Raw genomic sequence first — 14,818 nt, forward strand, 5'->3', positions numbered from 1 at the left:
TACGCCGGTACGCTGTACGCTGGCCCTATGTGACTGCATCCTTAAGGGCCATCTACAATGGAGATTCATTGCCCTAGTTTACACCGAGCACTTGGTACGCGTATCAAGTAGTGAATTTAAGCTGATCAGCCAATGATTAAACACATTCACTAGTTATTTACTATTTGATACGCGTACCAATGGTTTGTTCGCGTCACATGCCCCAACATGCTCCTATTTACCCCAACGCACTCCAATACGTTGATTCCGATGACGCCAACCTATTAGAATGCCTATTAGAACAAACCAATCGTGTATTCGTTTCATTGGACCTAGTTTACACCGCCACTTGGTACGCGTATTAAATAGTAAATAACTAGTGAATGTGTTTAATCATTGGCTGATCAGCTTAAATTCACTATTTGATACGCGTACCAAGTGCTCGATGTAAACTAGAGCACTGATGCTGACAGCGCTATTAGCGTCTTCTCGAACGCACCCTATGAATACCGGCCTTAATGTCATGTATATCAGCTGCACATCTAGAAAAATCGAAACGCCATCCACAATTTCACATTGTACATATATCCAAAGCTTTGTTTGAGGCAACTTCATAGTATTGCGTTTCTCCACTTTTGTTCGCGAATGTGCGCTTTCTTTTCGTCTGAGAGACAAAAACGGTTTACTTTGGACTACTAAAATCGATTGACGAGTACAATTGGCGATTAACGTGCAACGAACAGGAGCCATTTTCGGTAAGTTTCGAAGGCGATTCATAACAGTGCCGTGTAATTGAGAAATCAATTGATGCATAATTATATCCACTTTTTTGTTACCAACTTTTTGCGTCACCTCCAGAAACGAATAAATTTTCGAAAAGAAGATTGTTTCGCATAAACACATTGAACTTTCCGAACGATTGATGTTGAGCTAATTATTATACGATTACAACTATATATTCTTTACTATTTACTAAAGCTTCGAATATTTTGCATAAGTTAAGTAGTAAGGAGATCTAAGCATATCACTTTCAGTTGATAAAACACACTTGTACATTACGATAAATAGGAAAAAGTGTTAATATAAATATGTGGTATGTAGCAAAACTTTCATTTCGCTGTTATTATTTCTATGTTTCCTGCAGATTAAACTGTGTATATTCAAAGAATTTATCCACGTTATCTATTATTCAATCGGCGATTTCGTTTCTCCACTTGTAATATGATGATAATAACATTCAGTTTATTCAATTTACAGTGAGAAACTATATAAATAGGTTTTTCTGCAATGTGCTTTAGAAACTATATATGTTTTAAAATTTGGCACTAATATGAGCTGGCAAATATATGTATTCATATAATGTAATATTCAAAGTGTAATTGTTTATAGTTTAAAGATACAATATTTAATCTATATAGTACTTACAGTACAAGTTTAACGTTGACTTGTGAAAAATTATAGCACAAAATATGGGATAAAATATCTAGAATATAATAATAATGAATTACATATTACATCATATTGGATAATAGGAAGATACGCCATGAGCAATCTGCTTAACAAGTCATATATTTTATATTAATAATGCAATATTTAATACGTTTGAAAATATACTAATTTAATAGAAATCTATATTAATTTGTATATATTAAAATTTTCATCCATTATATGAGTCATCACATTTAGAAAAAGGTGACAATAAGCTTATTTTGTTTTATAATGTAATTCTATTTGTCTTACGTATACTAGCAGATTCTAACGTTGATAATGAGCAGGGAAAGATAATAAAATTTTTTACCAAACATATATCAGATATTGGACAGTTTGAACACAGTGACTTTTAGGCATAATAATTTGATCCACAGGCGTCTGTGTTAATCGGCCTGCATTATTTTACTTAAATTTTTTAAACAGATCCAGACTAATTTTTTTAATTTGGAAGGGGGGTTTTAACCCCAACTCCCCCTAGAATCCACCAATACTTATGTAATAAGTGGGATATAATTGTGAATTTAAAGCAAATCGGAATAAAGTTAAATATCTTTCTTTAAATAAAAATAATTTATTCTTTTCAACTGTTAAACTTTGCAAAATCAAGTTAGACAGAAGCACTAAATATGTTTGCAGTGACTGCTCCATGTATGATATAAATGTATAACAACTAATTGCAAGTATTATTTGATCTCAATAACGGCTGAATGAAATTCTAAATAGACCTAATCGATAGTATGGGTTATATATAGGTAATATATTGACAAGAGACAACCTAGCAGTCTTGTCATCATTTAGTTTTATATAGTTCTACATATAGTATGTTTCTTCATACTATGATAAAGCCATAAAAGCCAATATTCAGATATTTTTGAGAAAATGGCATTAAATTTTTTTAAACAATATAAACCCTTTTTAAATGAAAAACAATTTAATCCTTAGTAATCATATCGAGGACTCTTTGACTCCAACAAATTTTCACATAAATATTTTACGAATACTAAACTCGCAAAAGATAAAATTGTAATTATATAAAAAATTTAAAGAACATGAATATTATTGAATTTTTCGAAGATGTGATTACTAAGGGTTGAGAAAAAATTATGTGTTTTTTTAGTAACTCTTTTCTCATAGAATCAATTGATATAATCAATTTTCTTTTACAATATTTAATAATTTGTTTATAACAATTTGTAAAATTAATTTTTGCAATGTGTTTTTGGTGTCAGAAATGTTTTTTTACGTTCCAATCCTATTTCTAATTGCTATTTTTTATTAATCTTGTTAATCTAGACATAGACCTTAATGGTATATTTGAATATGCAATACTCTTTGTAAAATAGCAAATTTTATTTAAATTTTCTTGCAATTGGAAAATTTATATTATAAACTTAACATACACTTATCCCCCAACTCATTTCAATTTTTTGTGTTAATTTAACACAAAATGAATATGTTAGACGGGAACATAAATATTATATGTAAAAAATTAACATTAAAAATGTAACGTTTTGACGTAATTTGGAAACAAATTGTAAAAGTATATTTCTTCAGTAAAATTAATATTTATAATATGTTGACATGCACATTTTATTCATTCATTTTAGTTAGAAAATTTACGTCTCAAAATTATTTTTATTTAATTTTTTAATTTTCATATTTCAAATTATTTTAATATTAAAAAATATTGAACATTAATTTACCACAAAATATTCAAATAACACAATCATATTATTTATGTCACACACACACACACATATTACACATTAAATCAATATTCAGATACGTTAAAAATTCAACATGGAAATTTCAACAATTAATTTTAAATAAATATAAATAAATTTATTCTATGCTATTTTAAATAAATAATATTCTACTATGTTTTCATGTCTGGTTTAATTGACACAAAAAATAATTTTTTAAATAATTGTTCCGAAACTCAACTTTGTTTTTTCTCCTCGCAAAAGCAATATTCAAAAAATTACAAAAATGTTACACATTTATTTTACGATCCTGAAGGAATAATAATAGATAAGCGATCGACGACGTAGGTCTCTCGTTGCGATGTATATTTGAATCGTGCTCGAGACAAGGATAACGCGCGGAAAGAGATTCACATGAGCGAGGACACATTGCTCTTGCAACGTCGTGTGAAATCCTTTGCCTTCAACATGTCGTTCTCTGGCCAAATAAGTAAAACTGACGTCACGCTTCCCTGTAAAAGCAAAGGACGCCCACCGGAATCGCTTTCCTCTCATGCGTCTCTCTCTAGTTTCTCTCTCTCTCTCCCTCTCTCTTTCTCTCTCTCTCTCTCTCTCTCTCTCTCTCTCTCTCTCTCTCTCTCTCTCTCTCTCTCTCTCTCTCTCTCTCTCTCTCTCTCTCTCTCTCTCTCTCTCTCTCTCTCTCTCTCTCTCTCTCTCTCTCACTCACTCACTCACTCACTCACTCACTCACTCACTCACTCACTCACTCACTCACTCACTCACTCACTCATGTGTACTCTCTTTCAAATTGATAAATTTTATTACGATCTCGGCTATACTCACACGTTAAATCGGCTCCTTCAAAGTTCAAATTGAAGATTTGCTTGGTAAAAGAAACGTTCAGCATACACGCTTCAGGTACAAAAGAAGAAACGATGTATCGCTGAAATTTAAAATATAGACCAATATTCATAGTCTATTCTTGATTTAAGACCGTCTTAAGTAATATCTTAAGATGCTCTGTAATTTGTCCATCACATCTTAAAAAAGTACTTAAGATGATCTTAAATGTAAGACTCGATTATGAATACCGGCCTGTAATTAGTTGATAACATATTAAGACAATACTTAAGATGGTCTTAAATATAAGATTCGACTACGAATACTGGCCACAGATTACCAAAGATTTGAAAACTCGCGAAAAAATTTCGCGGCAATAATAATGACGATAAAAATAATTGCAAGAGTGGGGACCAAGGTCGTGATAAAACGAAAAGTTCAGTCGCGCGCGTCTGTTACGGGGTTACGCAGTCGCGTCACCCACGTCGTGATGACGAGGTGCTGGTCGCGACTTCACCTGATACCTGAGACAGAGGAAGGGAAGTAGACGAGAGAGAGAGAGAGAGAGAGAGAGACGCGGGTGCGTAGGCAGCGCGCATAGGTAGATCAAAATCGAATCCTAAAGTAGAGTGAGTCACTCGAGTAGCTTCACGCTATTCCTAGCTAAAAAATCACGTACATCACATACATACGCGCTTCTTATCTCGCGTGTCTCGTCGCCGAGAGAGAAAGCCTTCTCTTCGATAAAGAGTACGCGATTCTACTTGGCTGGGGACCAATTATCGTGAGCAAAAGTAGGATCATAGGTAGTAGCGAACGTCACAAACATCATGACGGTGAAAGATTCTCGAGAGACGCGTGCATCTCCGGGCCCTTTTCTCTCCCCGCTTCTTCGCTCCTTTAAATTTCAATTTTCGTAACCTAATTTGATTTGAAAAGAGGCAGAGTTAAACCGATCGCGACGCGACGCAGATACGTAAGGAAGAGTCAAGTCTACCGGTGGTAGCGCGACTCTTGTGATCATGATGACCCCTACCTCTATATTTCCATTTACTATTTTTAATAGTTGACTTGGCTAACTTTAGTCATCTTTAGTCTTTGGGCTTACGCGCCACTTTCGTAGCAGTTTGTCATCGAAATTTCATCGTCGCGCGTGCGTTATCCTATCTGCGTTCAATTTAAATCGTTAATGACATCCGCGCTTCGCCGGTCAAAATGTCTTAAGAAGTTTCGTCAGTTCTTTATTATAATATATAAAGCGAGGTCTACAATACACGGAGTAAGCATGGAGTAAGAAGTAAGACTGGGCGTAAAAGGGTTAATCCAGTGTAAGAAAGCTGGCGTAAGGGAGTAAGCGAAATAAATTATTTTCATTTCGTCTTACTCCTACTCCTGCTTTTCTTAATGCTCGGTCAATCACAGCGCAGAAGGAAATTACCTTACTCTTACTTTTTACTCCAAGCTTACTCCAGTTATTGTAGACCAGGCCTAAGACTTGATTAAAGTTTACAAATAAGTTTAATACTCCACTTACAATCACATCTTGTCTTAAGTTCTTTTACTGTTCTAGACTTTCAAAAAAATTGGAAAAATTTAAGCTACTTTTCAACATTTCTATTATATTACTAAAGGCCAGTTTCTCAAACGCCGATTAACTGTTAACGGGAGGTTAATAGATTTTCTGTCTCTCCTTAGATAATAATATAGAGAAAGATAGGTAGTCGATTAACCTCCCGTTAGCAGTTAACCGACGTTTGTGAAACTGGCCCTAAGTAATTTTTTAATTCAAATTTTAAAACCTTTATTTAACTTAACTCTCTTAATTTTAAAAATTTGAAAGCAAAATTTTGTTTGTATCTAAAGTTCCAGATTACAGAGGGAAGAGTTGATAGTAAAATAGAATATTTCAATTTTTTGGCAAGAAAAGATTTGATTTATGATATATTTTTTAATCATGTACATCTATCTGCACTTTGAATTTAATAACTAATTGGTATCTATCACGACCCACAACTATACTATCTTTCGTTATTTTATTAATGTATTTAACAGTTTTCAACATCCACCTCTAAACTGTGTATATTACATTGTTATAATACTACTCAAAATTTTTTATCTTTTACTTTTGTTTTTATTATCTCCTTTCTCTTTTCCAACTCCACCCCCCCCTTCCTCTCTCTCTCTCTCTCTCTCTCTCTCTCTCTCTCTCTCTCTCTCTCTCTCTCTCTCTCTCTTTCTCTCTCTCTCTCTCTCTCTCTCTCTCTCTCTCTCTCTCTCTCTCTCTCTCTCTCTCTCTTTCCTTCCCCTCCTCGCCCTCTCCACAATTTTTTGTGGAGTACCTTTATTACAGTACCATTACTTCACTCTCTCTCTGTTTAAATCATTTTACAGCTTACTGTATACTTTTTTCTTATTTTTATTTCTTTACAAGCCAGCCTTTTGTCCTATGACATTTTTCTAAGTAAATGATCCATATAATCAATTTCATCTCTTTAAAGTATACAACAATTACAATTCTTTAATACATAATCGATATATATATATTCGTTTTCTCTTTGTTACTTCATTACTTTAGTGAAAATGTGGCAACGATTATTATTACATTTAAATTATTATTAAACAATTCTTTTTTAATAATAAATTGTATATTAGACTGATTCACTAACATAAAAGAGGGGAAAAAATGCCATTTTTTGCTCGAAGCAGATTTTGCTTAATAATACTTTCACAAATTATTAAATATTTTTCAGTTCTGTAAACTGCGTGCCGATGTCAGACTTAACCTCTTAACGGTCAACTTTTTGGTATTATTTTTATATATTTGACACATGATGGATCTAAAGTAATAAGATTAATGTGTAAAAAATTTTTTTTTTTATTACATATTTTCAAATTTAATTTTAAAAAAATTTTTCTATCCTTATAAGTTATTCCTAGAAAACCACTTAATAAAAGAAATGTAATCTTATTTTTTTGTTTTATTATCATATTTTGATTGTAAGTAAAGAAATTATCAAGGAATATTAAGGAACATACATGTTTTTATAAACTCATGGATCATTGCTATCCATACAAATTAGCCCTGTACTATAATAAACATCTCTGCGCTTGGAACTCGGTAACATGTATGTTGTTTTAAATCAATCTGAAATAATTTAAGAATATAAAAATCATTAATACCTAGTGATTATCTTTTTACCATCATATTTATTAACTGCAGGAACTGCTTCGCCTTCAGGTAAATAATATTCTCGACATTGTATGCGATTTTCACTCTAATTTTCGCACCATTTGACATGCTGTATAGTTGAAAGAGTGCAATCTTTATACTCGCCAATTCGCCAAATTTTTTTTATATAGCTCCGCCTTTTTAAAATAAGAACAGTATCGATAAATTTATTTTTGTAGAAGTTAGGATTTTTTTAAAATTGGTACATATACGTACCACTGGCCGTTGAAGAGTTAAAACGGAAAGTTGGAAATATTTCAAATTAATTTAATCATCAAAAATATTGATTTAATATTGATTATGTAATACGTTACTAGCATTTAAAATAATTAATGAGTTTATTACATAAAAAATATTATCCCTTCAAGATTCGAATTTGAAACTCTGTGACGAGCATCATATCAATTCTACTAACAGGTATGATATTTATCACAGTAAACAATAATGGTTTGCAAGAACGTTGAAAAATGTAATTTCTTATTTTTGTGTTATTGGCATATCAGTCTAATATTCAACTTATGGTATATCCACGTTAACTGGATACCCCACCTGCCCAAAAATTGACGCGAGGGCTCAAAATTTTTAGATGAGAGCATGGCCTTTCGGAAGCTTTTCGCCTTAACCAAATCCAACATGGCGGTGCCAATGCGGATGAAAGGGCGGAAGTCCTCTAAATTGCTCATAAATATTGTTATAAACCGAACAAATTTTTTTTGCGCAAGACCAGATTACCACGTCTATATGGTTTTTGAGTCGCTAAATATAGACCACAGCATCCGAAAGGTCATGCTCTCACGAAAATTTTGAGCCCTCAAACATTCGATTTGATTGCATTAATTTTTGGGCAGGTGGGGTGTTCAATTAACGTGGATCGTCCCGTATGTTATATGTACGTCATCTGAAAATATTTTCCAAAAACTTGTGTTAAAAGATAAATATTTGAATGAAGAGTTACTTCTCTCGTGACCCTTCACTTTTTTAAGTTGCAAAATCTCCTAAATGTTACACCAAACTTTAATAAAGAGTGTCGTATTGTAAAAAACGCGTTGTTATCGCACCGTTGCGAGGATCGCTCGAAGTAGCATGAAAATATTCACACCGACATTGATATCGGGCACGACATTCGTACGTCTCTTTACAGTGTCATCGATCGAAATCGATCCCACTGTTAAAGTTCGGTGTTAAACGCACAAAATATTAATTAATCTACGTAACATGTATTAATGTAAACTGTATTAATGCAAACCATGTTTTATGTGTCTATTATGTAAATAATAGTTATCTTTGAATAATAATCTTTGAATCAAAGAGATAGATTTCATCAGAAATAGTAAAAATTACATTTTCTTCTTTAATTTTTAATGTTATTTTTTACAAATTTATCTCAGAATTTTTCATAAATTTTTTTCCCAAAATATTTTTGGGGGGATAAATAGATATAAATTTTATAACATTTTAGATTTAAATAATTTTAAAAATATCTCTCTAAATTTTTTTTTAATTTTTTTCAATCTACACAATATAAAATATTCAAATAAGGATATTTAAACTACTCAGGTATCTACGTTAATATAACATTTTTATTATACAGTATATAATACAATATACAATATACTGTGCAATATACAAATATTACTTATTTAATATTATTTACTTATTTAATATTATTTTAATTTCTGAAAAAATTTAAAGAATTGAAAAAATGTAAACTATTTTTTCAGAAGTTTTTATAATTTTATAATATGAAAAAAATTAAGAAATTTTAGTAGAAATATATTATTATTTCATTAATACATAAAGTCAGATACAATCTTATAACTTAATTACTTTTTCCTATATTATGTGTCAAATTTATAGTAATTTACATTATGTACTCGTATTGTCTACATGAAAAAAATTCATGTAAATATAACATAAACAATACTTAAATCTATGGCTGTGTTTCGATATTACGGTCGGTACTGAAAATCTATAGTTTCCGTTACGTATACTATAGATTTTCAGTACTGGCAGTAATATCGGAGCGCGGCCTATGTGTAGACAGAATCCTTAAATGTAAATTGAGTTTTGATTTAACCATCAATTGATTGAAATCTCCCTATCCATTGATTTTCTCATATTGTCCGACAGGTGGTTTCCTAGATCCTGATTCATCCCCAAACGTGCCGAACGATGGTCGATTACTACAAAGTTCTCGAAGTACAGCGGACTTCTACCAACGCTGATATAAAAAAAGCGTAAGTCCATTTATTCTCTTTATTGTAAGTTTTCCCCTTTTCGTTCGTTGTTTAAGTAATTTTGAAATCTTGCGAAATAATCGCCTAATATGTTTTTGACAAACTTGCTAACGCAATATCCGGCATATTTTTGTTCTACAGGTATAGAAAGTTGGCATTAAAATGGCATCCGGACAAGAATCCGGATAATTTGGAAGAGGCGAATAAAAGATTCAAGGAAATCTCGGAAGCATATGAAGTCTTGAGCGACGGTAGGTATATGCATATGCCGAGACAATGATAATAATTCTGTACGAGGATACTGCGATAAGAAATAATGTTTTAGCCACAGAGACAATTCACGTCTGATATTCATATCAACATTCAAAGTTTTAATTTAATTCTCATATTTTTTCATATTTAATTCTCTAAATTTTTTACAGAGTAAAACGTCACTCTAAAAGAAAATTTAGCCAATGCAATTTTTTGAGTAATTTGTCACTCTAATAAAAATTAAATTTACTGTAGAGTAACATTTACTTTTATGAAATAAAAATTAAACTTGTACAATTTTTTTACTCTACAAAATTTAAAGAGTAAAAATCTTGTGTGAAAAAACTCCGATAACTTTGTTAATATGAAATAAACACATTTCTCAAAAATAATTACAACTCTGACTTGTTTTAAACAAAAATCGTTTGCAAAACAATAATTGAATCAATCCAAACCGTAGATGGCTCCGAAAATCAGGGTCTCATAAGTAATTCAAGTATTCTGTTAATTAGAAGAGATTATAAATAAATCGTAAACTATTGCTATAATTTTTAGAAAACCGAGTAAATAACGAACCATATTCAAAACAAAGTAAAATATATTAGTCATTAAGCGGATCGGCCAAATATTAATTTAGCAAGTTATAAATATTCCGTGTACATTTAAAGTGATGGTTATCTAATAAGTTTTACAATCGGTTTTTTTTTTAATTGAAGATGTAACTAAAAGTACAACTATAAATACAAACAATCGATTATGTTGTATACTATGTTGCAACACAAACAGCTATTTTTGATTATTTTTGCTTATTAAAATAAATTCGTTATATCTAAATTTGGTCTAGAAATAACAAATAAAAAACGATGATTTTGAGAATTTTTATGATGTAACATAAGCAGCAAATTTTTTTTCCTTAAAATTTTTTCTAAATTTTGTTAATGTTATGTGAAAATATCAATTTTTAATTTTAAAATGTATTTTATTTTTGTATAATTCATTTTCGAGATAAGCAATTAAAAAATAGCTTTTTTTACATGTAATACGCTCTATCCGATAAAATTGATCTTTTTTCACTAGTGTAAATAATTATTTCCGATTTTTTGTTTACTGAATATAAATCCGTTGTTCACATTTAGCTAACACGTCACAATTTTGAGAAAAATGTCAGATATCTATTTTTACTAAGAGATTAATTTTTGATCTCAATTTAACTTGATCTCTTTATCTTTTTTTAATTCTTAAAGTTAGAAAAAAATAGAATTGAGATTAAAGTTAATTTACATTGATGAAATGATAAAGACATAAAAAATGACAAATCCTTAAAATTGTCGTTTTAGCCTTTGCTTGTAATTTACAACATAAAAGCTTTCGCATTCTATTTGCATTATTTTTAATCACAGAAACGTAGTTAAAAATATTGAACCCATGTCACTGAAATTATTGGAATTGCATTATTTCCAGATTTAGGATTAACATGATTAAATAAAAGTTACTTGTTTTAGTCAAAACGTCAAAACGTTGTTTTAGTCAACATCGCAAAAAGACCTTCTTAGATTATATAATTAGTTGCGGATTATATAGAATATAGATTGTCGAGAAACTTAAACGAAAGGTGTATGTGTGGCTTGTGCGTGTGTATACGAAAAAGATCGGGGCGATATAGAAAATCTTTCCAGATGTGAAGAGACGCACTTACGATCAGCACTTGTATCAGAGGGCGGCGTCAAGGCCTGGCCGTGGATTCACCTTCCGGAGTTTCTTTGATTCTCCTTTCCAACGATATTTCGGTATTACTTGAAAAAACACGATTTGCAGAGTGTTCAGAACATTTTGTGTACTGTAGTTTCTTTTTTTCTTTTATTTGCCTTAATAACGTGCTACACTGTTTTTCGCGTCTTTTTTTTTCTTCTCTTGAACAAATTAAAGCGTTTTCACCGAAAACGAACGCGCGTAACATTTAACGCGATGGGGAGGCGAGATCGACGGCCAGCACATTTGAGCTTTTAATTTGCAAGCTAAATTGCGATTATTTATAAAATTGTGCTAGTATTTAATCTATAATCAATAAATATTTCCCTCCCTTTAATCAGAACGATTTTTACGAATACGAGATGCAACATGCATTTGATCGTTTATATCTTTTTATCTCTTTGAAAATGACGATGAAAGAAATTTTACGAGTTTCTTTCGGTCTTTCAAATTGAGTAATATCTCAAATAATCACGCGTTGCAGTAACCCCGCCTGTATTCTATTGTCAGCGTGTGCTAACAGCTAACGAATTATAACTTGGTCGAGAAAGTTATACACCTGATGAAAAAAATCAATACGTCTTAGCACAAGCAGAGCTAAGCGACATATTTAATATAACATGAGAGCAATATATGATAAAGTCTCTCTGAGACTATTTTCACATTATATTCCAACCTACATGGTATCGAACTAACCCTTAGCAAAGTTTTGCAGAAGCCTCGCTTGTTGGATTTTGGTTAAAAGGAGCAGAATCGAAATAGAGAATGTGATCGAAAACCAAATAATAAATATTTTGCTTGAACATTTTTAGAAAAGAAGAGGCGTGTTTATGATCAGTATGGCAAGGATGGGCTTCAAATGTCTGGAGGCAAACGACGCCACGGAGATGACTTTGATTCGCACTTCGGCGGCACGTTCGTCTTCAGGGATCCTGAGGAAGTATTTAGAGAATTTTTCGATGGGATACCGTTTGAAGATTTATTCGCCGGTAAGGCATACATAGTACTTTTACCCTGAAAAAAAATTTCAAAAATACCACACTAGTTGCATAAATATCTATTTACCAGTGCGTCGAAAGTGATCTTTTTTACATGCGCAAAATCGTCGATTTCAGCACTTTAACATTTTTCTACAATTTTTATCCTATAATAGATGGCGTAAGTCATAGTGAAAAACTTTCCAGCATGACTTTTTCTGCACGTTTGATCATTTTTCATACCTTCGTTACTACACTCGCATGCACGTCATCTTGCGACACGCATATGATAACTTTCGCAGAATTACTGGCACTTCATCGCTTTTGCGAACCTAATTTAATCTTAGCTAACCTGTCAATTTGTGAGGACCCAAAACTCTCAAGGGACCACACCTCGACATACTGGCAACAAAAAAAAAGTGTAATACATGCAGATCGGCTTTTCCCACTCGTGCGGGTAAATGCACTCTTCACTCAACCTTCCGCACTTGTTACACAATGTGCTATTTTTCCTCGATTTTATTTTTCTGGAAAGTTAAGAACACGTTAGGCATATACATGTAAATGCAGAATATCCAGATAAGAAATATAATAAAAATACCAAAGAAGAAATGTTATAAACATTTAATCTTGTAGGTTTTCACGGTGGTGGTCGAAGAGGTACCGGGGGCAGACACGGTCACTCGACTAATAATAGTCTTAGTACTTCTTTCTTCGGGCCTTTTGGATTCGGCTTTCGTTTGCCGTTTGATGATTTAATGGACAACGCCAGTGCTGCGGGAAACTTCACCTCCTTCGGTAGTTTCACTAGTTTCGATGGAATGGGCGGTGGCGCTGCTGTAAAACGTACCAGCACTTCGACTCGTTTCATCGATGGAAAGAAAATTACTACCAAAAAGTAAATTTGGAGAATATACTATATCTGATAATATTTGGTAGCGTTAACTATTTCTAACTGTATCTCATATTTTTCTCATCTTTTACAGAGTCTACGAAAATGGGAAAGAAACGATAATGTCTTATGAAAACGATGTACTGAAATCGAAGACAGTGAACGGCGTACCACAATCAATAACGTACAGTTAAAAACACTTCTCATTCGCTCGATCTCTCCTTGGCAATTGAGAAATTCCTGTCATCACGATTTAAACATCTGTAAATGAGTACCTATTATCCGCGTTGGTAGCTCTCGTCACAATCCTTCCCTTCGCAGAGTCGTGTTTCATCGTTTCATCGAGAATGTAACATCAGTCGACACGTCCTTAACGCGCATTACTCGCCGAAATTGACAATCGATGATAGTGAGATAGGCTCTCTAAGCCCGAGTGATCGGAGCGTTAATTGGAATTTACATAAAACAAGAGCGAATTTGCCTCGTACTCGAGCTTCAATTTTTCCGTCATCTCGTTTGTTTGTGTGTGTGTTAGGTTCGACGAAGCATCAACGAGTCGTCAAGTCTGTGAGAACGTCAACGATAACATGATGGGTAACCACAACTCGAACGCGACCTACAACGACTATCTAAAAGCTAGCAGAATAAAGACGCGTCACCATCCGCACATGACTAAGAAGCACGACAGAAATAAGAGGAAATAAATTACTTCGCTCTTGTCTCAAGTTCCTTGTGTATTTAAGTCGACGAGTACGCGCTCCTTATTCGACATATTTGACAAATTTGATTCCGAAAATTTTCTTATCAATATCATATACCATCCATTATAAAAAGAACATGAACAGAATTCATTGATAATAAACAATGAAAAAAATGTCGCTAATCTATATATGAATTAAGAGAGAAAGTAATGTCTTACAATCATACACAACTGGCTTGACATATCTATGCGGTTCATATAATAAAGTTCATTAAAAAAGAAACATGATTTGTCAACTTTTGATTCTGAAAGCAAAGCGACCTGCTATCGTCGTTGAAAGTCCTTTAGCTTTGCAAAAATGAGCTGTTTGAATTTAGGTTAGGTTAGGTTAGGTACTCGCGATAGCGTATGACTTACGCTACAAATCGAGACTAATTTCCAAGTAACAACATCTGCATTGTCTACCTAGTTATGTGACGTAACGATGTGTTTGCTAACTTGAGCCTCGATTATTCGCTAAGTTACAGAACTGATACAAAACTTAATTTCTCAAAATGATGAAACACTTTATGCATCTTGAATCGATTAATAGTATAATTTATTTTCTTTGCTGCGTACTTTTAATTGTTGGCTGTAGCGTAATTTACCGATTTAAGTTTTAGCTAAATACGCACTGATGTACATCGTTGAGAAACTGTGTTAGAAGAACCGTTTTTGATCATACTTCGATTAGCTATTTACATTTGTGTATATAATGATAAGAAAAAAA

General features: G+C 32.4%; 1 protein-coding gene and 1 long non-coding RNA gene across 4 annotated transcripts; one reads left to right on the forward strand and one right to left on the reverse strand.

Moving 5' to 3' along the window:
- Positions 1–497: 497 nt before the first annotated feature.
- Positions 498–14,816, forward strand: LOC105828444 (dnaJ homolog subfamily B member 6). Of its 2 annotated transcripts, XM_012666767.3 has the most exons (8): positions 498–734; positions 9,373–9,479; positions 9,621–9,730; positions 11,408–11,518; positions 12,293–12,469; positions 13,094–13,355; positions 13,444–13,533; positions 13,885–14,816. In XM_012666767.3, the coding sequence occupies exons 2-8, from the start codon at positions 9,415–9,417 to the stop codon at positions 14,051–14,053; spliced, it is 984 nt and encodes a 327-aa protein (XP_012522221.1). In that variant the 5' UTR covers positions 498–734; positions 9,373–9,414; the 3' UTR covers positions 14,054–14,816. The 2 variants fall into 2 exon arrangements, with proteins under 2 accessions (XP_012522221.1, XP_012522228.1); XM_012666774.3 differs by lacking the exon at positions 11,408–11,518 and having other exon boundaries at positions 500–734.
- LOC105828464 lies at positions 12,433–13,195 on the reverse strand. Of its 2 annotated transcripts, XR_001138418.2 has the most exons (3): positions 13,059–13,195; positions 12,810–12,984; positions 12,433–12,494 (listed from the first exon to the last, which is right to left on the reverse strand). It is a non-coding gene; the product is annotated as an uncharacterized LOC105828464 (long non-coding RNA). The 2 variants fall into 2 exon arrangements; XR_001138417.3 differs by lacking the exon at positions 12,433–12,494 and having other exon boundaries at positions 12,623–12,984.
- Positions 14,817–14,818: the final 2 nt, after the last annotated feature.

The sequence above is a fragment of the Monomorium pharaonis genome, chromosome 3 (assembly GCF_013373865.1).
Source record: "Monomorium pharaonis isolate MP-MQ-018 chromosome 3, ASM1337386v2, whole genome shotgun sequence".
NCBI classification, from domain to species: domain Eukaryota; kingdom Metazoa; phylum Arthropoda; class Insecta; order Hymenoptera; family Formicidae; genus Monomorium; species Monomorium pharaonis.

Coding starts and splice junctions, on each gene's coding strand:
- LOC105828444 (XM_012666767.3), top strand. CDS start 9,415: ATGGTCGATTACTACAAAGTTCTCGAAGTACAGCGGACTTCTACCAAC. Junction 9,731..11,407: donor ATATGAAGTCTTGAGCGACG/GTAGGTATATGC, acceptor AAATCTTTCCAG/ATGTGAAGAGACGCACTTAC. Junction 11,519..12,292: donor TCCTTTCCAACGATATTTCG/GTATTACTTGAA, acceptor GAACATTTTTAG/AAAAGAAGAGGCGTGTTTAT.